Below are 23,134 nucleotides of genomic sequence, written 5' to 3' on the forward strand. Positions count from 1 at the left end.
TAACATTTTGATTTATAAACCTCCAAAAACAAACAATGTGTTATAGAGATGTTTAACAATGGATCTCAAGGCTCATAGCAACTGTTGTTTATGATAAAATCCCCAAATATTTCCTCATGAGCAAACAAATATTAGAACTTTCCAATGTGTGTTCCATCAAGTGAGCCAGAATTGGTTGAAGATACTGTGTGTTGCACTTTGTATACTGTTAAGCCCTGAACACCAGACAGAGGCGTGTTAGGTTTACGATCTCCTAAAGTGCTGCATGTTTGTCAATATTACAGCCCTTCGCTTGTCATTAGCTGTGTGAAGTTTGAGGGTCTGTAATGGGGACGAGCACTGAAGCACCTGTAGTCTGAGTCAGCCATAAAAAGAGTTCCCATGGGAAAATGTGTCAGGGTCTTCTCGTGGCAGGTTTAGAAATTGGGCTTTTTTTACAAGAGGATTTGATCTGCTACCTGTTGCGTTGGAATGAAAACAGTTCAAATGGCTGTGAACTTTTGCAGAAAAGCACACTGTCTATCAATATTTTATTGTTTTCATGATTTGATGATTATTTGTCTTGATTCATTGTTTGGTTTATCAAGTATCAAAATATAGTGAAAATGCTGAATGTTACCATATTCAGATTTGCTATTGTGTGGGACCAGCAGTCCCACACAAAGCCAAATATATTAGGTTTGCTATCATTGAAGAGAAATAACCCTTAAATCGTCACACCCGACAAGCAGGATCAGGTAGATCTTTCTTTTTTATTTAGGCTTAACCAATACCATCAGTGATTACTCACAATTGTTGCAGGAGATACTCCGCTCCTCCGCTCCCTTCACTGGTTACCAGTGGTTGCCCGCATCAGGTTCTATACCTTGAATAAAAAAAAAAAATTAAAAAAAAATTATATATATATATATATATATATATACTGACAACTTTTGAAACTAACACTTCTAGTAGCACTTAAATGGCACTTACTTATAGCACTTTGTAGTTTTGCTTTTTTTTGAAGAAATTGTACTTTCCTTATTCTTGTTGTTCTGGGTCTGTACCCTCGGGGTTGAATGCACTTATTGTAAGTCGCTTAGGATAAAAGCGTCAGCTAAATTAAATGTAATGTAAAGTAATGTAGTATTTCACACAGCAGACACTTATAAAGTAACATAGCAATAAAGGTTAGAATTTGACTGATATATCGGTTTGCCGAAGATATGAGCCTTTCACAGACATGTTTGCTGACGTCGGCAGATACAAAATGTTTCACAGAGTAAACAATGCAGAACAAATATTAATTCAAGTGTATTTTCTCGAATCAGGTTCTGTATATGTGGTTTTCGTTGTTTTGACTTTTTATCTAAAGTTATTAATAATAAGATGTATGGTTAAACTGGAAAATATCGAGCATCAATTACATTTCTTTGTCACAAGGGTTTGATTACGACATCTCAAGAATCAATAGAACAAGATTTTTTTTTACAATTTATATCGACTGATAAAGCTCTATCAGAAAAGTTTTACTCCCTAATATCAGTATCGGCATCAGCCCCCAAAAATCCATAACGGTTCAGGGTCTATAAATATATACCTTCACAAGCATATTAATAAATTAATCCCTTTGTTTTTCATGATTTCAGGCTCCACCTGTCTCATGTCATCATCATCATCATCATCATCTCTCTGGCTAATGCTGTGTTTCCTGCTCAGTGTTCTTCTGCTGCTGTCCCCAGGGGTCCATGGCCAAGGTAAAGGGACTTCTGTGATTGATTCAAATTACAGTGAATTTGTAAGAATAACTGAAAGAAATGGCAGAAATACTTTCTGTTTTGTGTAGCAAATTTCAAATGAGAAAATTTAAATTTAAAAATCCTATAACCATGTTCACTCACCAAGCCGTTTGGAACACAAACTGATACTGGGTGATTCCTCGTTTTGCGATGAAAACCGTCTGTTCCTCATGTCATCGATTCCACAACATGTCTGAGATTCACATCGCATTGTTTCTGCAGATTTGTGGGTTGCACGTTCATCTCTTGATCTACCACATTCAAAGGCTCTACAGGTTTCAGATCAGTAACTAGCTTCTGGAACAATCTCCACTGATACAGAGATTTTACGACTTGGCAATGTAATAACATTTACATGCCATGAAAATGCTACTTCTTACTAATTAATAATACAAATATGATTCAGTCTGCCTAGAATTTTGATTAACTTAAACAGTTTATCATCTTGTGATTAAAGGAAGAGTACATCACAGTGCAGGGATTTTAAATCATTAGAGATTTTTATTTCATTAAAAATTTTAAATAAAACAATCAAGAATCAAAGGGCTTACTCTTTCAGTTCTGAATTAATAAATAGCAGTCACAATTACACAAATCTCTTACCCCACAAATCAGGAAGTACAACACAGCTACTGTGCTTGTCTTCATGCTTGATATGTCTGCCTGTCTGGAAAAGCTGTTTTTGTTAGACCTTTGACCCAGTCTCTCTAAATCCCCATTATACCCTATCTGATCCTCTGCCAGGCACCCAGGGAAATGAGGATTCTCCAGAAGACCCTGGCCCACACACCCACACACAAACACACACACACACACACGTACATTCACACACACACATCCATATGTGCATGTTCTCTATACATGCAATTCAAAAAAAGATCTGTTGAGTGCATAGGGTCATACATCCACAGAAGCCATGAAGACAAAGTTCTATGATTCATGTTCATGTCTACATTCCTTTGTCTTCTTTGCTTCCGTTTTCCCTTCCCCCCTCATCTTCCTCTCCATCTATCACCCCGCCACATTGTACATACAAAACCCTGACACAGTTGAAGTCTGTGACGTTCCTCTGACATGACCTACGACCTTCCAGTCCCCAACCGGCACCCTGTTCCCGATTCTATACCAGCCAAGAGGACAGGGCGTGCTTTGATGGATGAATAGGCAGCTGGAGAGAGGGATGGAGGATGAGAGGATAGAAACATGAAAGACACTGCTTGTTAGAAAACCCCTGCTGGAAATTATGCAGATGAAGTTGAAACAAGAAGTGGATTTGATTTCAGCAGAAGGAAATGAGAGGGCTTGTTTCTTTGATCTGTGAAGATTCTGCAGCTGTTATGCTCGTCCTTTTCTCTTGACCCAAATCCTTGACTCTAGGCAACTTGCACACACTCATACTTTTTTTTTTTTTTGTGAATGTCAAGGTCGTCTGAAACTGACGGTCCTGTCTGAGGACAGACTGCAGATGAAATGGAAGGAGGCTGATGGACCCGTTCAGGGCTACAAGGTCCGGGTAAAACCCATCTCAGGTGAGCCTGGCTCTGTTGAAGAGTTAAAAACAATCCTCTGTGGAATGCTTATACAAATACATTTACTAGATGACATAAACCTTCAGTATGTTGAGCTCATTAATGCTCATACATACATAATGGATATATGCCAACATATGTTTCAAGAAAAAATTACATACATGTTCATAACAGAAGGCAAGTAACATCTGTGCAGTATTTGGAAATATAGTTTCAGTTAAGATTTAATGAGTTTCTCTGCTCCAAACCCACAACTCATTTATGATGTTCTCTCTTCCATATACTGCTGCCTTGCCACTCACGTGTTTTAAAGGGTTAATGTATTTCTTGTATGATACACAAGAACATAGCCTACAGAGAAAGAAATGATTGAGTTCAGCTTACACAGTTTCTCAAATGTGCATTAGAAAGAGGGCGTGGTCAATTCGTAACAACTGTTAAATATAAAACGGAAATTAAGAAAAAACAGCATAAAAAGAACGTATTGGGTGTGATGGGTACGATGTGAGTAAGAGATTTAGAATGGGGCCAACCCTGTTCAGATCTTTTACTGTAAAGCTTTCAGATATGCCCTTAACTCCAGAGATACTCCGACGTTTCTCTGGAGGAGCTGTTTGTGTGAACGTAAATGTCCGAGTGAGATCCTCCGAGAGTTTCTGCAGAGTTTCTCCGGCAAGCCCCAAGGATGTCCAAAGGAAGAGATGTGAGAGCACAGTAGGAGATCTTCACTGTGAGCGAGTGGGTGTGTTGATGACGTTTCTAATACGTGACAGACGCAAAAATGAAAAAGACACAAAGAATACAAAAATCTCAGGATGATAAAGCTGAGCAAGAAGACACAGAGGAAGAGAGAGCTCTTGTAATCAGAGCCAACGTTGGTTTCGACGTGCTGTTAATAAATACAGTGGAAACCGGATGTTGTGATGAACCGTGGGGGCAGTGGCTTGGAGATGTTAATCATTCTCATGGCTTGGGGGTCACAACTTGGGGGTAGAAACTGTGTGGGATCTCTGATGGTGTTCCGGGCTCGACTGAGGACCCTCTGCTGATAGGAGAGATGGGAGGGTCGTTCCAGTGATGTACTGGGCTGATTTGACCACTCTCTGCAGGCGTTTGCGGTCTGTTTGTGTGCTGTTGCCATACCATGCAGTAATGCTGTTGGTCAGAATGGACTCAATGGGAAACTGGTAGAGGTTGCAGAGAAGTCCTGCTGACAACTTGACTTTCCTGAGCCTCCTCAGGAAGTACAGCCTCTGCTGCATCTTCCTGATCAGCTGAGTGATGTGGTGGGTCCGGGTGAAGTCCTTACTGATGTGCACGCTGAGGAACTTGAAGGTGTCGACCCTTTCCACCTCAGTCTCACCAATGTGTAATGGATTGTGTTGACTCCTCCCTTAACTCAGGTCCACTACCACCTCCTTGGTTTTGCTGGCACTGAGAGTCAGGTTATAGCACCAGGTCCTCCCCCTCTCTGCGATAGGCCGACTCACCGTTGTTACTGATGACACCAAGGACAGTTGTGACATCAGCAAATTGCCGGATTGTGATGTTTTCATGTCAGGCTGCACAGTCGTGAGTGTGTACAGTATGGGACAGAGTACACATCCTTGAGGTGTGCCAGTGTTTATGAGTAATGTAACGGAAGTGGTGTTTCCAATCCTGACAGATTGTGGTCGGCAGATGAGGAAGTCTGAGACCAGTCACAGAGTTGGGGGTTCAGTCCTAGGCTGAACAGTTTCTTTGTTAGTTTGCAGGGATGACTGTGTTGATTGCTGAGCTGTCGTCAGTGAACAGCATTCTGATGTGTCCTTGTTTTCTAGTTGGGAAAAGGCCGTGTGCAGGGCAGTACAAACGATGGGTGAAAAGAAAAATCAGAAGGATACATATTTTTGTGGTGTTAAATTTATTTAGGATGTTTTTGTATCCTTTTTGTTACAATTGTGGCTAAAATGCCCCAAAAAAAATTAATTCAGAAAGAGCCCTTTAACTTCCTCTCAGTAATGTAGCTGTTGACTGACGGATGTTGACTGTCTCTGCATGCACTCTTCGATAGCTCAACATTGCTAATAATGACAAAAACAACATTTTTCAGGTGCCTGATCATTTGCATATGAATGTTAATACCAGGCTTCAACAGGGCCTCTGTAATCCAGAGTGAAGTGAAGGTGTCAACTGTCGAGCTACACAGGTGATGATCGGGATAAGAATGCAGCCATCCCTCCTCCTCCTCCTCCTCCTCCTCCTCCTCCTCGTCTTCCTCTTGTTCACACCAATCCCTCTAAGTTCTTAAACTGTACACAGTTTTGTTTCCGTCACAGTCTTATCTGCCATTCCACACTTTTCAGCTAAGCCCAGACAGGTCTTAAACCGAGACAGGGGTGGGTGGGGGGGCTCTCAGTGGAAGATTTCAGTCCCACACAAGACTTCCCGGTCCTTGAAGTAAAGGGTCTGCGAGGAGGTGGGAGGGGGGCAGCATGAGGGTGAGATTAAAGGGCAAGGTAAGGCAGTACAGTTGTAGGAAATGCATTAGAGAAGAAGTTGCAACATAGATCTGTTATTTAGAGGACAGAGGAGGAAGTGGTGTATCTTTTGTCTAGAGCAGAGGAATATTTAGAAAAGTAGATAGAGAGGAAGGAGGGATTACACAGCAAGCCACGGAAAAGATTTAGCTTCAGGGCAAATTTACCACAAAGACTTGTATTTAATAATCTTAAAAAACTAACAATACAATAAATAGGACAAATTGTTAATAATTTAATAATATGTCTGGCTTCGTTCGAAGTAGGGCAAACTTTATTAACATCTTATCACAATAATTATTTTTCATATCAGTTGATATCGATGTAAATCACATTATAAATCAAATCATTAATTCTGTTGGGTGGTATCCCCTCTCTTCTTGGGAACATGCTTTCGACACAATTTGCAGTGCATGCTACTCTGCTTCTTGTCTGACTTTAAATAGCCAAAATATCTCAGTACTACTGAATGGCTCTGACCCTTCTTTTCAACCATGTCACCCTCTTTTAAGCCTTGGGCTGTGTCCATTGAGGTGTCTTCTTCGTTAATGGTGTCTCTCGAGTATTAGTTACATTTCCCCGTGGTTGTTTTTTCTTTTATCTTGCTCTCACTCCTAACGTACCGGTGTGCACGGCTACAGTAGCCAAAACATTTGCACGTGTGCTGCTGCCGGCTGCGCACCTTGCTGTAACTCAATTCCAGCCACATGATTGGTTCGACGCAGTGCTATTCTCATTATCATTGGCTGTTCGTGTTGTCTGTCAAAACATGGATGGAATGACTTCTATCAACGTTGTATCCGCCATTAATTATCTTTTATCACCCTGCCCCTCGTTCAAAGCTATAAAGCTAACAGAAAACAAGGAATTGTGCATGGATGTTTGACGTGTAATTGGCCCCTGTATGCCTCTTTATGGCCCCTGATTTAGATAAATCCTAGATGTGCCACTGTGGTTAACTGACAGGGATAATCTCTTCACTGCAAAAGACTGGACAAATTCTGATGACTCATTTGATTCATTTAATGTTTGCTGTGGATGTGTTAGTAATAGGATCATATGAATCAGCATATTGGAGGGAGTTGTCTGATCTTGTGCTGCTGTCTACAACTTAATATGGTCATAACTGAAGAGAGGGTTTTAAGAGAGTGAACCTTTAGAAAATGTGATGTGAAATTGCTGACAAAGCAGAAGAAAGTATGAAGGAGTGTACAAAAAAAGGTATACAAAGAAGCTCAGCTCCACCCTTAAGCTAACATAAAGGCTCTCTCCTGCAAATGATTGATTTTCTTTTTACAGCAAAACAAAAAAGATTTTCGGTAGTGCCAGGAACCACCATCTGGGTATTTTTAATCCTGGGCCCTCTGTTCGTAACTGTGTGCGTGTAGATGAATGGTACCTAAAAAAAGCTTTTTTAATTTGGTCCATTAGATTGCTACGGAAAACTATTGCATTCACTTGAGAAAAATAAATCAAATCAGTTATTATGAATTTACAATATAATTAAGTTGTTAATTCAGAAAAACAGAGCAGATTCTTTAAACAAGAAAATATCTTGATTAATTCAGAAAAACAGCTGTTTGAATGAGTAGCACTACGGTTGTTACTGCATATCAGCCCAACCCATAAGCAATCCTCAAAAAGTGCTGTATGCTTACAAGTACGGTGTCAACAGAGGTAAGACACAAGTATCTCTAAATGTCTCAAAACCAAAATACAACCAGATTAAACTGAACACACAGGACAAGAGGTTGTACCATTAGTTTGCACACTCAAATTTATCAACGTGTGGCTCAGGTTAGAAAATACTGGAATTCCCCTTCAAAAACGTGAAACAAGGCAATAATCCTTGCATTTTGGAATCCCCCAAAATGCTTGTCTTCTCTTTCAGAGGTCCCACAGCCAGAGCTGATGTTGACCACCACACGGGGCCGAGCTACCGTGGCAGGACTGGACTCCAGCCAGGAATACGCCCTCCAAATCCTGGTGCTCAATGGGACGACAGAGAAACTTCTTGCAAAGAGACGATTCACTAGTAAGTAACACAGTGAGGTGGGTGGGAGAGCACAGAGGGAGGTAGATGAACGCAAAGGGAACACAAGCTTATTTGGATCAAGGACTGTGGGGTCAAACGGGATTTATGGAAATGAACCATTAAGGTTAATCATCACAAGTTGGCCGGAATGTAAATGCAGTCTTACTATATGAATAACAGCCTGTGATAGCTGACTGAGGTACAGTATGTCAGACAAGGATTGTAGTTCTTATCTTTGATGTTGAACTATTCACTGTGGGTTTGTGTTTGTGTGTGGAATAACAAGGAGAAATAATATAGGTTGTTAATGGTATGTGCATGAGACCACATATCTATATAGTCCATCTCGTATCATAGTGTACGATTTTTTTATAATTTTTTTATTTCGGATTCAGTGGAATTTCACAAAACACGCCACAGTGTTTTTTCAGGGTTGAAAGAGGAGCATAAAATCCACAGGCCCGATGAGATGTACAACACTGAATATTGATACAAAGAAATACCATCAGCCCTGCTTCACTCAGTGGGTACTGTGACTTTGGCAAGACCGCAAAGTCATATAGGAGGGGATGGTGCATTTTTCACATTCTTACGCACACACACACACACACACACACACACACACAAACACACACACACACACACACACACACACACACACACACACTTGAACTTACTGTGAGTCGATGAGCATATTCCCGGGTTGTAAATCTGCCCACCATTTGTTCCTCTGTGGATCACAAAGGAAACCTTCCCATCAAAATGACACCCTCTGTAATGGCTTTTGCACTGAGCTGAAAGACGAGCAGCTTGCAGAGAGTTTGTATGTAGCTTACAGGTTACTTCTGAGGGGGGGATGCTAATTTGCACCTTAGCTTGGAGAATTCGTCTCTGCTTGGCAATCAGCGTCGAATGATTCTCGCCTATTTTTCCTCAGGTTATTTCAGACACTTGCTGGATCCATCTTTGTCATTTTCCACTGCAGTGAAAGTTTATCTCATCACAGCACTCGCTCTATAGATTTTCTCTCATTTCCCTTTTCACTCTTGACATTTTATTTTGAGACTGTTAGACAGGTAACCCTTCCCCAGCTCATTAGATTGTATAATATGTGGAGCTAACCCGTGGTTGCTTGCGAACCGTGCCAGTGATAGTAGGTTACTGTGTCGAGACAAACATGTGCAGGCATGCCAGAGAAACATGTCGACTCGGAAATTTGTAACATGGGACTGTCTAGCTGGAGTCTGGGAATTCCTTTCCTATGTGGCTTTGCCTTTTCCAATCGCTTTAAGCCCCTCTGGGCCCAGTACTTATTATGAGCCATGCCAGTGATAGTAGGTCATTGCGATAAGATAGTTCGTACTTCCCAGGAAATTTCCCCCTCACTTTGCTGCTGTTGAACTTGTCTCTTCACTCCAGGCAAGGATTAGCCAACAAGACCTGTTAAGGCAGTGAACAATTGTAACATATGAAACATCTTTACCTCCAGCTTTTTCTTTTTTTTCTCTCTCTAATGTTCAGCTTCTCTAATACTGAAAACATGTTAGAAAATAGACCAGTCATGCCAGAAAGCAGAAGGCTTTACAATAGTTTTTCTCAAAAAACAGGGGCCTTTAATCTCAGAGAGAAGATACAAATAATGGATAGGTGCCTGGTTAAAGTTTTGCTGATAGCTTGTAAGAAGATATCACAAGAAGATGGGGTAAAGTGGACCCTCCCAGCCAATAACTGTGGAAAGAGTTGTAGAGGAAAGTCATGGAAAAATTGACTTATAGGACTACAAGAAACAAGAAATGGACATAATTCAGAAGCAACAATAGACACAAAGACCGTGGAGAAAACAGAATTACTTGATAAAAGCTGAGTGAGAGAATAGATGAACTGAAGGAGGTGTAAGAGTTCTTTTGTTTGTTTATATGGCTGTAGAAATGTTGAACACTGTGTTATTATGCTGAGTCTCCTTCCTCTTCATCAGACAGAGCTAATTATGTGAAATGAAGAAACTAAAATGACAGAAAGTTACATTATACCAAGCAGAGGCCACTGCCATAAGGTTTCTACCAATAGGGACGATGTCAAGTTACTTTGTGACTAATACCAGCACATAGGTGGTTGTTAGGTTACATATTAATCACATTGTATGCTGTGTGTATTGACCTATGGTACAGACACTGAAATGACATGTTTCCTTGCATGTTTTTTTATAGCCACGTCAGTGGAATGGCTTAGGGGGGGGGGATCTGAGGGGGATTAGAGGATGAATCAGACTTTCCCTCTTTTGCCACCCTGAGGTTTACATTTTTACTAAAAAATAATATGGTTAAAATAACCTGGTAACTATATAATTTTGTAAAAAGAATTGTTTGAAAAATCGGAGATTATTAAATATTATATTATTGTCATGATATTACTTAATCATGAATACTCATGTAGATACACTTTCTGTCTTCCAGTGGAGGGCCTGCGGGAGGAGGAGATGATTCGCAGTGGGAGCCGAGAGCATCGGAAGAAGCTGTTGCCAGGTGGGTCTGGGTCAGGAGACCTGGACGATGCAACAGAGGCTGTGCTAGGCATGCCGACAATTCTTTATCCCAACCTCATCACCACTGCTCCTGCTACTACGACAGGTAGTGTGATGAGTAGATAATAAGGCCCCACCCACACAAACATCCTAGTAATATGACCTTTAGTAGATATTGTCATGATAAATTTCACATTATTATTTATTTTAAGTTTAAAGGCAGATTTTTTTCCCAGGTTGTGGTTTTAAACTCTGAAATATTGTTATGTTGCTACTGATGAAAATTATATTTTGATATTTATTATTTACACTTTTGTTTCTGTATTGATATTCTATCCTGGTATTAATAACAATTTCATTACATAATGCAAAATCATAAAGTGATTTCCAGGGAAACTGCATAATCCCCCAGTTACTCATAAAACCAATCTTTACTTTGTACAAAAAATACATTAGCAGCATTAATGAAGAAAATTGGTATTATGTGATCGAGTAAGTCCAATGGTCAGACAAGGCGAGTCTATAGAAATGTATATTAAGATATAAGACAGTGGCAACTATATGACTAATAAATTATAGTCTTTTTTAAATCTAAGTTGCCAGTTCATTTTAATTTATCCCTCGATGTAAACCTGGAAAAGCTCACAGGCCTAACCCATCACATCTAAAGAATTGTGTCTAGCTGCACAAAACCTTCTTTGAACTGAGTGAGATTTAAAAATGATTCGCTAACATGAGGAAGTAACCAGTGCAAAGAACCTGAAGCCCTCAGTGATGTTATGAGATTGTTTTTGTCCTAGTCAGAAGCCTGTCTGCTCTGATCTTCCATTGCCTCTCTCATTATAATGGTGAGAGACGGACGCGAAAAGTGGAAAAGCTGCTAACACACACCAACAGCTAAGCAAGCTCATATGTGCACAGTACATACAGCATACTGTATTTATGCAGGGCTACACCAAATGACAATAATGACAGCCCAGCAACAGTAGGGGGAGTGTTTCTCTTGAGAGAACAAGAGGGGACACGCAATGAAAGCAGAGGAACAAAGAAGACGGTTCTGACAGACAAAAGGAAAAAAGATGTAACCTATTAATCCTAAAAACAATGTTTATATGTTAACAAAGAAGTCATGTTTTCTCTCACTTTTCTCTTTGATACACAGGAAGTCAGATTGATGTAACGTCAACAGAAGATTTCCTGTCACGTACAGCCTCAACAACAACCTTTGCTTATCTTACTGTAACCTCACCCTTGTGCTTGCCATTCCCTCTCTGCTCCAGAGCCCCCGGCTACAGAAACCCCCTTTGAGCCCCCTGAAGAGACCACAGAGAAAACTGTAAAAGAGAAGAGGAAGAGGAAGAAAGATAAAGAGAGGGGTCGGTCTAAGGTGGAGAGCAAGGAGGAGCAAGGGACAACACAGGGCAAACCAGCAGAGGAGAGACCCCGGAAGACGCCCTTCCCTACCCAGCCAGTTACAGGTGACCTGTTTTCTTCAGTGTATCAAAAAACGTGACGTGATGAACTCAGTCCACATCCATACGACATTTTCATTTGAAAACAAAAAATGTTAACTAAACAATCGAGGGTGGTCGCTCCTTATCAGTTTGAATCCATATCCATACTAACATGCCTAAAAACCCATATCATGTGACCACTCACGTACACTGGGCATCCCTGTGCATTTGGTTGTCAGTTGCAGAAAGAGTTAAGCTACAAACGAGAGGCAACAATACCGAAAAAGTAAAATCCAGAATTTAACTGTACCCTCAAGACAAGAGGGTCGGCAAAGCTTTTGCCAGTACTTTTTCTTCCAGAAGGGGGCCTTGTGATAGGAGTCTGACAAATCGGTGAAGGCTACGTCATGATTGAAAAGACCCACTCAGCAAGTGGTCATTGTTTCCAAATATTTCTATTTATGCTCATCTAGACTAAAAAAGCAGCCCAGGAGTTTTCAAACTAAAACTGGGCCAGCAGTGTTTGCAAAGTTCTCCAGTTTAGTGGCTCTAAAACTCTGAAGCTGAGTTGAGGCTTTTTTTAACGAAAACGTAGTAATGTGGCCGTAGCCTCAGATCTGAATAGCTAATTAAGTATTTACTAGTATTCATGAGCCAAAACATGATTGTTATAATAAAGCAGGAAGTCAGCAGCTTATCTTAAGGAACATCTGGCCATCATCACATGGGTTAAGGAGGAACAAACGGCTTTAGAGCAGTAAGTGTTGGTTTGTGATGACAGTGTTTACACAGGGAGGGACAGGTAAAAGAAAGGGTAATGACAGACCACCCTGTAGTCTGCAGGGCACATATGTCCTCTCCCTCATAATCCAAGGGATCACACACTCATACGCATGCATGGAAACTCAGTCATGTTCATATATGCACTTTGTCAACACGTGTAAACACAGACATTGTGCCTGCCTAAATGCAGAGGACCATCTGTTTCCTGATTTAAAACCGTATGTTTACTCTTGTACTCTCTAAAAGACAGATGGGTGACAAATGAAATAATTAACCAACATGAAGCGTGTTATTAAGGTGCTATAGGTCCCCCCCCCCCCCCCCCAGAATAGCTTCGATGCTCTTCAGCTTTGATTCAAAACCTTTAATGTTTCCTTTTATTAAGGCATTTCTCCAAGGAAACCATTTGAGTGTGACAGCGACGCGGCGGCGGACATCGTGTTGTTGGTGGATGGCTCCTGGAGCATCGGGCGCACCAACTTCAGGCGCGTCAGAGACTTCCTGGAAGGCCTTATGACACCTTTCCACATCGGGCCGAACAACATTCAGATCGGTGAGGATCAGACTGTGTGGTGGAGGGGTCGTTGGTCACTTTCCTCTCTGGATTCTTTGCATTCATGTAGACATAATGCCACGCAGGGGCGTTTCATGTCACTGCATGTTACTGAGCTGCAAGTGGAAGTTAAATATCCATTTATTTATACATTGGTCTGCTTAGACACACACACACACACACACACACACACACACACACACACACACACACACACACACACACACACAAAAACACACACACACACACATATACATACATACACACAGAAATACACAAGCACAGATACAGTAAATACCCAACTCCTGCCCTAGTAAAAGCACAGAGGACCCAATCAAACAACTTTTAAATGCCATAGCAACCAACTGGAACCTCATAACAACCACTATATATAATCCTATACGCTGAGAGATAATTAGGAACATGAAAAATGTTTCTTGTGGCTGAAAATAATGATTCACTAACCCAAGAAGTGAAACTGCAGGTCAGTTCAATGAGCAGAATTAGCTGTTCCCTCAAACAACCAAATCATTGAACTCTTTGTTATTAGCAGGATTTTTTATTATCTCGTTAGTATGTGATAAAGCACAATTAATATTTTTGTCCCAGGTCTCACCCAGTACAGTGGAGATCCTCGCACTGAGTGGCATCTCAACAACTTCACCACTAAAGATCAACTGCTGGAGGCAGTGAGGAACTTTAGGTATAAAGGAGGAAACACATTTACTGGTAAACACATCCCACAATGCACCTTTAATTCTATTTGACAATCTACAGTGTGCGCCACATGTCTGTCAGTGTCAACAATCCATCCATCTCCCAGGCCAGGCACTGCTCCACGTCATGGAGGATAACATGAGGGCCGAGGCAGGAGCAAGGTCGGACACACCCTTTTTCCTGGTTTTGCTGACCGATGGGAAATCTCAGGATGATGCCATTGCTGCGGCAAACAAGCTAAAGAATGCCGGCGTGGAGATCATCGCCGTAGGTGAGACTGAAAAGAAGAGAGTGTGAGGTGGTGTGAAGACGAACATCCTTTACATTGAAGGGTTACAACATTAAAACCAGCTCCCATTGTGTATTCCCCCGGGTGAACCACTGAAACAGCTCACACGTAGAGGCATGAACTCCTGAGGACACCTGAAGATGTGGTAGACCTAAGTAGCTTCGTGTCTTTTTCATCCTGAGATATTTTTTATTTTTAAACATCTTCACATGTGAGAAATTTAATAAAAAAGGAGCTTTAGAAATTATCTTGCTCAGTGTTACAGCTGTTTGGCTCTTGTCAAAGTCACTTAGATCCTTTTACTTGCCCATTTTTCTTTCTTCCAATCAATTTAAAGAACTGACTGTTCACTTTCTGCCTTATATGTCTTAGCCCCTGACAGGTGCCATTGCATTGAGATAACTAGTGTTCTTCCCTTCACCCATCAGAGGATTTCATTTTGTGTTTCTGATTGATGTTCCTTGTTGCATTTTCCTGAGGCTGCTCTGTTTTTTTTAATCCAATCAAATTCACCCATTGTATTATGGCTAAGGGACTGTGAGCAATCTACATTTATTTTGTTCAGCCTCTGGGATATGATGAATTTAGGCCTCATGTGGTTTCATCGATGTTACACAGTAACACAGCTCCTGTAGTGTTTTCAGTGTTTTTGAAGGTACAGTATTCTAAATGCTCTTTGTGTGAAGTATTTATGTTCTTGTGTTATTCAGGTGTGAAGAACGCTGATGAAGCTGAGTTGAGACATGTGGCTTCGGAGCCTGTGGATCTGAACGTCTACAATGTCAACGACTTCCCTCTGCTCAGTAAACTGGTGGCACGACTGGTCCACATCCTGTGTGGGAGGATAGAGGACCGTGGCATTTCAAAACGTAATCAATCAATCAACTCTCTGTCCAGTGTCTGTCTGCCCACCTGTCTTTCTATTCTCGCATTTTGTCAGACGTTTGTTTTCAAATCATATCTCACTGAGGTCTAATGTGCAATTTCTTTGTTGCCATGTCCTTCAGGAATGGAACCTGCACCCACAGACGACCCAGTGCTCTCCTACCCCAGTCCTACAGATCTGCGCTTCTCTGATCTGGGCTCAAGAGAAGTGAAGCTCCACTGGACCAATCCTGCTCAGCCAATCCAACAGTACAGGGTGGTTTACCACAGTGCAGAGGGTCAGAGACCACAGGAGGTGAGAGACCTCCCCATGCACACATTATTACCACATTAGTTAGTTGTGCAGAGGCAGACTCATGTTTCACTGTGAATAATTCCAAGCAGCCTCCACATTGTACTTTACATTTAAACTTTGGAGGAAATATGCTTCCTTTGGACTTTTTGTGTTGATACTGGTGTTCGCGTGTGGGATGTTTCCAGGTGGTTCTGGCTGGCTCAGAGTCCACTGTGCTACTGGAAGGCCTTTCCTCTCAGACACTGTACCACGTGTCCATCTTCCCTGTGTATGAAAACAACGTTGGCCTGGCGCTCAGAGGAACTGTCACCACATGTAAGACTGACATCACTAGCTAGTAACTGATGCGTACTGGGAACACCCCACGAGACCTGTCGTTTTGGAGATGCTCTGACCCAATTGTCGAGCCATCACAGTTTGGCCCTCATCAGAGTTGCTCTTATTCCTATGCCCATTTTTCCTGCTAAGCTACTAATCCACGATGAAACTGAATACAAAACATTTCTCCTCTTATTTCCTCTGTGTCCTCCTGTCTCCATGACTCAGTGCCCCTGGTCACGCCTGCCAACCTGGAGGTGACTCCTTCTTCTTTCAGCACGCTGCGCGTAAGCTGGGGTGCAGCTCCGGGCGCGACACAGTATATGATCCTGTACTCAGCTCTCAACCATGGAGAGCCTGACGACGCCAAAGAGGTGGGAATGGGATTTCTCTCTTAATCTTCTCATTAAGGTTTATTTCAGTCTGTTTCAAATTCTATCAAGCCCAACTGCTCACGCTTCTAGAAATAACTCCCCTAAATCTGCCCTATTTTTTTAAGTCAAGATGTATGAATTATTTCTTGGGAGAAATTCAGGATCTGCCCCATTATTGGGGCAGATCCTGAATTTATTACACCTGCAAATTGTTGTATATTACCTCTGGTGTAGAGCTATTAGACAACAAACAATTGTAATCAAATGAACTAGAAATTCACAAAGAGATGGATTTAATTCACCAATCAGCCTCTAGGAACCAGCAGAAGAAAGATAGCGCCTGTAAGTCACTGAAAGTTATAACTGTTTGCTCTGTTAGAAGCATGGATGGCTGGATGTTCATCTCTATGTGTAGACAAGTTACACTAAATAACCTTCTCACTGCTGCTTTTATTTAATGTGGGAAAAATCTGACCCATCAGATGGAGGAGTGATGTGTGTGTCAGTAGAAATATATTTCTTGTCATTCCCTTCATCCTCAAATCACTTCCTCTCTGCCTCCTTTCTTTAGTCCTCACACATGGGATGCAACAAAAGAGTCAACATTGTCTTGAAATTGTATCTCAGTAGAGTATTCACTGCTAGAAACCACATTAAATAGCTGGTTAACAGAGATTAACATGTACTTGTTAGTAATCAGTCATTTCCTTTTCACTCGTTTTACCTTGAGAACTTGTTGCAGGTTTATTACCACATGATTTCTGTTCCAGTCTGCACTAATGTGAATAATCCTCTAACTCCACATGTGAACTGTGCATCATTGCAGGAGAAATTTGCTGCAGACCAGACAGTGGTGGAGCTGTCCGGGCTACTGCCAGAAACAGACTACTCAGTCACCCTGTATGCTCTCTATGATGAGGATCCCAGCGACCCTGTCACTGCTGTAGCCACCACACGTAAGACCCCCACAATGCCAAAATATCCCCATCCCTTGTTTCTTTGCTTTTGTAATTTCTATCTGACATTTTTTATTTCTCCTTCTCATTTTTGTCCTTTACTTCTGTCATTATAAATCAGTCTGCTGTCATTTCATCATTTGCCCTTTTTCTTTGATCCCATTCAGACGTGGAATTTACATCAGTCGTGAGAGATCAGATCACAAATGCAGCGCCAAGTACAAATTTCATTCATTCATTCATTCATTCATTCATCCAGTCCCTCCTGACGCAACTGCTGGCCTTGCTCTCTTTCTCTTTCTCTCTATATCTGTCTCTCACTTGAACAAACTTGTAAACCCAGACTGGTGAAATACACTATAATTTGGACTTCACAAACACAAATGACGTATGTGAAATTTGCACACAGAGCAGGGAAATGAGATCCGATCACAAGAGGTAACAGGAGACATTCAGGACACATTTTAATACTGGGTATTAACACACAAACATTTTCCACTTGTGATCAGGTCTCTCAGGGCGGATGTTAATAACCAGTTCTGAACTGGGCCTCTCTCTTCTCCCTGTCCAGCCATTTCTCTCTATTCTTTTCTTACTGACCTTCCCTACTATTCTCGCTTCCATTTGTATTATCAACATACAATATAAACTTAATAATGACACAGATAAAATAATTGCCTCACTGCACTCACTACTCATTTGTTCTGTGTTTGTACCCGCATGGTTGATGCACTTATTTTGTGCCGCTTTGGATAAAAGCGTCAGCTAAATGAAATGTAATAATGTAATGTTATTTGTCTTTCTTTTTTATATTGCCTCACTTTTTGCCTCCCTTCAGTCCCTCTGCCGTCACCTGTGACTGTTCAGTTTCCTATGGTTACCCATAGTATGCTGAGGGTGAGCTGGGCGCCTGGAGCTGTGGACGTCCCCGGCCACAGAATCACCTACAGCACCAACCACGGGAGTGACGTCAAGCAGGTCCTTTATCAATATACACTAATATTAAACCTTCTGTCTCCAGAACCATCCTCAGAGCTGAGAACGTGTCTTTATTTTCAAAGAGAAACATTAACAAATCAAAAAACAAGAAAAGAAATGTAAAGTTAACACATATCCAGAAGTGAATAAAATGCATTTTTGTTTAAATTAAATTAAATTATTACACAGACACATATACAATTTTAAATGTCTTCTTTTTATATCCTTACTTTCTTACATACCTCTAAAATAACCAAAATGTATTTTAACTATAGCACGGTCTGTTTCAGTCATTCATTGAAAATATATCTTTCCAGGTGGAGGTAGCAGGACTGAACTCAGTGCTGGTGCAGAATCTGTCGTCGTTGTCCAGATACCTGGTTTCAGTGCAGTCTCACTACCCACAAGGCCTTTCTACAGCACTCACCAGTAACGTCACCACACGTAAGACAAGCATAATTGTATGTAATGTAATCAGAATTATAATCATTGTCTAATTCTGCATGTAAAAACTCAGAGCAGGCCAAAGAGTCCTTTTTTTTAAAGCTCCCACATTTTCCTTCTCTCCTAGTGAGAGTGCCTTCGCCCTCAGACCTCAGGGTGACTAACTTCTCAGGCAGTGATATCACTGTCCGCTGGGAGGCTGCAGCCGGTGATGTAGTGTCCTACCTCATCAAGTGGATCTCCCTCAGTGGAGGAGACCTGAGACAGGTAAGCATGAACAAATGGATGCTTGCGGCACATTATATGTTATAATGGTCGATATTAAAATTGCTGTTGTGTCCCTGCTGTGTGTTTCAGTTGAGGGTTAGTGGCGAGAGTGAAGTAGCGATCCTGGAGGGAGTGGAGGACGATAAGGAATACCAGATCTCTCTGTCTGCACTTTATGGAGATGGAGCTCAGAGTGAAGCTGTGGCCATTCGCTACAGCACCTGTGAGTATCTATTTATTTAGTGCGTATTTGGATCTGCACCAAAGTGCCCAAACTCATACATATAAGTGTCATAAACATGCCAGATTTTTTTTTTTATATTGAAAAACTCATATGTTAAAGAAAGTGAAAAGAAGAGACCTCACTAAGATTGATTGGTTCTTCTTGACCTATACTTCATCCTTCCACTAAGTTGTGTTGCTTCTCCCACTTTGAGGGAAGTAATAAGTTGTAGAATGTGTTTCTGGTCTTACTTGTTATAGTTAAATTGAATTACTACGCTATATGAAATAATTTAGCTGACTTCATTGTGAGGTCAAAATGATGTCATTTCTAACATATCATCATATATTATGTTTGAAGCTTTGGGTTGTGTAAATGTTGACGTTATTTTCATTCTGACATTGCTTATAATGTGATATTATCATGTGGCGAACCATTTCTAAACTAGTTAAGCTTTAGATTGTCTCTACTATTTGCAGAGAAATGGAAAATGTCTTTTTCATATAATAATTTTGTAGATTTTGTACTTTTTTGTACTTTTCCCACCAAGTTTGGTGAAAATCCACCCAAGCGTTGGGGTTCAGGGTGAAAAACCTTCAGGGAAGGGCAGCTATGCAGATTTTTTATTTTGCCAAATTGTTGCCAAAAAGTATATCATCATTTCTTCTTGTGGGATAATAGAGATTAAATATGAATACTATATATAATATATGTTGAACTGATTTAATCTTGTAATAATATAATAATAAGTTTCTTCACTGCAGTGTCAGGTGGAGGCCCGTCCAGCGTAACGGTCTCTGAGGAGACTGCGGTCAGCTTGGTGGTTAACTGGGTACCTCCCAATGCTCACGTCCTCCAGTATCGTGTGTCTTACACTGCACTCACTGGAGCTGAAACGCAGGACAGCACTGTAAGTGGACTGTCATCGTCCCCTCCTCCTCCTCCTCCTCCTCCCTCTCCTCCTCTGCTTTGTCCTTCATCCCTTATCATTTGAATCATTCTGCTGCTCCGAGCTCAGTGTAAAAAATCACTGTGATTGTATTGAAAGATGTGATGTGTTTTTTATTTTAAAGCTTAGCTGTAAAAAGTATGTTTGTTGTCCTCAGGTATTGGTCCCAGGTGGTGACAAGCGAGTGGTGCTCGAGTCATTACAACCAGATACACGTTACAGCCTCCTGGTCACCGCCGAGTACCGCAACAGAGAGGGGGGCAGCAGTTCAGCTCAGGGCAAAACCAGTGAGTCAAACACTCTGAAGGGATAAACAGGACTTTTTGAAATCATCACCTGCTGGAAAACTTATGTTGAAAGATAGTTTTAGCTGTCTCTCTCTCTCTCTCTCTCTCTCTCTCTCTCACATTCTCTCTCTCCAGCCAGTCTGCGGGTGAGCAGTGTGAGCGTGGTCAGGTCAGACCACTCCAGCATTTGTGTGTCTTGGAGACCTGTGTCTGCTGTCGATGGGTATCGTATTGTCATCCATTCTGTCAAAGGTAATCTTGAGTTAAATCAGTTACAGTTTGTTAACTGGCAGCTCTGTGCACGTAAAGCTGATGTAACCACTTTTAATTTACCCATCGGTGTGAACGTATGTGTGTTATGTCTCTGTGTGTGTGTGTGTGTGTGTGTAGACAAAAAAACAAAGGAAGAAAGTGTCGATGAGTCGAGCAGCAGTCACTGTTTCACTGATCTGGAACCAGAGAGTCTGTATCGCATCAGTGTGCACTCACTGCTCGGCTCAGCGGAGGGGGCTGCTGTCTCCATTCTCCATCCAACAGGTTTGATCTCACTAGCATCCTCATAGGTTATATTTTGAAGTTAGTTCAGCCATTTTCAGACATGAACTCCTCAGGATGTCCCAGGAGTTTGCCTTTTACACATGAACTACGCAGTAGGAGATTCTCCGGTTAGGTGCGTTCACAACAACACAGGAATCTCCAGAGTGTTCAACGGCTTTATTTATATAACAGTGTGTAGGATTCATACTAAAAGTGTACTCACCCTCAAAAGAAAGTTTTACAGTCTACCTGGAAACGTTCGTACGTGGATCTGCCTCAAAGTGGGTCCTCTACACGCACACATTCAAACAAGCGATGAGAAGAAGGAGCAACAAGAAAGACAGATTGTTATGTGTTTGGTTGGATGTCGTTCATAAAGAAAAATCACTGAAACACTGCTGCTGCTGCGGATAGTGAGTTAGAGGGAAGAGGATAGAAAGAACGAAACCTGAAATAAAAAGAAGAATCTAATTCAGAGGTGGAGGCAAACAAATTAGCGCTTCACACTGTCAATATGAACTTGATGTATGGACTGTTGGTATTTTATTCATCCAAAACTGCACAATTGTCAAATTCAGAGACAGCTGCGATGTCCCCAATCAATACAATTTGACAGAATTATATATTTAAAATAATTAAAAGAGCCTCTACATAGAAAGGTGCTGAGATTGTCCAGAGTTCAGTGCATGTCTGAAAGCAGCTTCATATCAACCAGGAGGGTTGGCATTTGCGTTTTCATGAATTTCTTAATAAATAAATGATTTACACACAAAGGTGAGAAACTAGATAATTTCTTGGCTGCTTTCCTCTATATAATTTCCAATATCAATAATTGTGTTCCTTTTACAGCCACAGCTCCAGCCAGAATTCCCATCCATCCCCGGATGTATCCAATCCACAACGAAGGTCACTCAACAGCTCATTGTCTTTATGTCATGATTAGAACAATAAGTATATTTGTGTCATTTCAGTCCAAAAATCGAATGGACATGTTAAGAGTCCAGACATTGACAGGGGGTCGTAAGATGACCACAGCAGGTCAACTGCAAAAGAAGGAATACATCAGTTTTGTCTTTTTTTAAAGCTTAATGCTATGACAAAATGTGTAACAATTGGATTTGGCGAAGTGGTTGAAATCACGAGTACTGTCGTTATGATACATGCTTTATTTAATAGTTCAATTAAATTAGCTTGTTAGATGATTTTAGGCCACTCAAACGTAAATTCAAATAAGCTTTTCTAGAGAAAATGGTACAGTTTCTAAGTAATTATATTTAATAACCAAGAGCAATTTTATCTTAATGTACCTGGAGTGCATTGTGAGATTGAGTGTTTTTTGTCTGATGTGAAAATGCTGAAAAAAACATTTCTTCAACTGATGGTTTGTCAGCCTTTATTTTGAAAGCTCAACACTGCCCTCTTGTGTTCTCGTCAGTGTGCCCTGAAGTCACCATCAGAAACAGCATTGTTAAAGGTGAGAGCAGCTGTCCTCCCTCTGAACAACAAACTGTCTCACAAGTGATTGAAAAATCTGATTTAAACTGTCTACATGATGATTCTCATTTTATTTCCGTGGTGTGTGTGTTGTGTCAGGGTTCGACATGATGGAAGCATTTGGTCTCACACAGAGAGCTCACTCGTCCGTGGAAGGCGTGGCAGCCGAGCCTTTTGTCTTCAACACGGTCCCCGCCTACACCGTGTTCAGAGACGTCCAACTGACACAGAGCACCAAGTGAGACCAATTTCATTCACCCTCTACTGTTGAGGGACAAATCAAAATCAAGAAAACATGAATCTAAGACAGCAAACAAAAGAAAACAATATCATTTAAAATCAAATATAACAATGGATATAGCACATAAAACTATTTATAAAAGCCGTTTGGAAAAGTGAGTTTTGAGAGAGGATTTGAACACAGACAGTTTATTTAAGCAGAGAAAGTTTCCCATCACTCCCTTTGCTTGCCCCCACTGCTGCGTCAGTGTTGCTGCCAGTTGCTTCAGCCCCTCGACCCCCTCAGCATCCACCTGTAGGCTCCGACAGGGGGTTAAAAAGAATTGCTTATCATTCCCATCATATCTATGCAATCATATCTGGGGGAGTGATTAAGTCAAACCCTAGGCGCCAAACACTAACCCGTTCTACTGTTGCAATAAACATTTAAATGTGAATTGTCTGACTGAAGGGTATTTATGATTATTTTATCATTCAGATTCCACACACATCTAATGGTTTCTTCCGAAGAGAAAACCTTTGGAATGAATTAATCAATCTTTCCCTCTATCACTCCAGGTTCATCCACCCTGCAGGTTTCTCTCCAGAACACACCATCAGCATCGCCTTCCGCATGCTGCAGGATACACCCAGGGAACCCTTCGCTCTGTGGCAGCTCACTGACAATGACTTCCAGCCCAAGATGGGAGTGGTGCTAGACCGTGAGTGA

The 23,134-nt window shown here is 41.2% G+C and overlaps 1 protein-coding gene across 3 annotated transcripts in view; it reads left to right on the forward strand.

Moving 5' to 3' along the window:
• LOC128442074 (collagen alpha-1(XX) chain) overlaps positions 1 to 23,134 on the forward strand; it is a 34,549-nt gene that overhangs the window by 2,151 nt on the left and 9,264 nt on the right. For 2 of the 3 annotated variants that reach the window (XM_053424266.1, XM_053424267.1), the window contains exons 2-27: positions 1,629 to 1,736; positions 3,203 to 3,307; positions 7,718 to 7,861; positions 10,315 to 10,488; positions 11,663 to 11,860; positions 13,005 to 13,172; positions 13,782 to 13,901; positions 13,996 to 14,160; positions 14,889 to 15,047; positions 15,186 to 15,358; positions 15,544 to 15,673; positions 15,905 to 16,050; positions 16,877 to 17,006; positions 17,174 to 17,224; positions 17,845 to 17,984; positions 18,302 to 18,428; positions 18,556 to 18,695; positions 18,786 to 18,918; positions 19,683 to 19,828; positions 20,025 to 20,154; positions 20,290 to 20,406; positions 20,545 to 20,691; positions 21,541 to 21,597; positions 22,127 to 22,165; positions 22,285 to 22,423; positions 22,984 to 23,126. In XM_053424266.1, the coding sequence (XP_053280241.1) occupies positions 1,643 to 1,736; positions 3,203 to 3,307; positions 7,718 to 7,861; positions 10,315 to 10,488; positions 11,663 to 11,860; positions 13,005 to 13,172; positions 13,782 to 13,901; positions 13,996 to 14,160; positions 14,889 to 15,047; positions 15,186 to 15,358; positions 15,544 to 15,673; positions 15,905 to 16,050; positions 16,877 to 17,006; positions 17,174 to 17,224; positions 17,845 to 17,984; positions 18,302 to 18,428; positions 18,556 to 18,695; positions 18,786 to 18,918; positions 19,683 to 19,828; positions 20,025 to 20,154; positions 20,290 to 20,406; positions 20,545 to 20,691; positions 21,541 to 21,597; positions 22,127 to 22,165; positions 22,285 to 22,423; positions 22,984 to 23,126 (3,415 nt within the window). In that variant the 5' untranslated portion in view covers positions 1,629 to 1,642. The remainder of the gene's footprint in view (positions 1 to 1,628; positions 1,737 to 3,202; positions 3,308 to 7,717; positions 7,862 to 10,314; positions 10,489 to 11,662; positions 11,861 to 13,004; positions 13,173 to 13,781; positions 13,902 to 13,995; positions 14,161 to 14,888; positions 15,048 to 15,185; positions 15,359 to 15,543; positions 15,674 to 15,904; positions 16,051 to 16,876; positions 17,007 to 17,173; positions 17,225 to 17,844; positions 17,985 to 18,301; positions 18,429 to 18,555; positions 18,696 to 18,785; positions 18,919 to 19,682; positions 19,829 to 20,024; positions 20,155 to 20,289; positions 20,407 to 20,544; positions 20,692 to 21,540; positions 21,598 to 22,126; positions 22,166 to 22,284; positions 22,424 to 22,983; positions 23,127 to 23,134) is intronic. The other variant, XM_053424268.1, reaches the window with a different exon arrangement.

Source organism: Pleuronectes platessa, chromosome 6 (assembly GCF_947347685.1).
Source record: "Pleuronectes platessa chromosome 6, fPlePla1.1, whole genome shotgun sequence".
NCBI lineage: Eukaryota > Metazoa > Chordata > Actinopteri > Pleuronectiformes > Pleuronectidae > Pleuronectes > Pleuronectes platessa.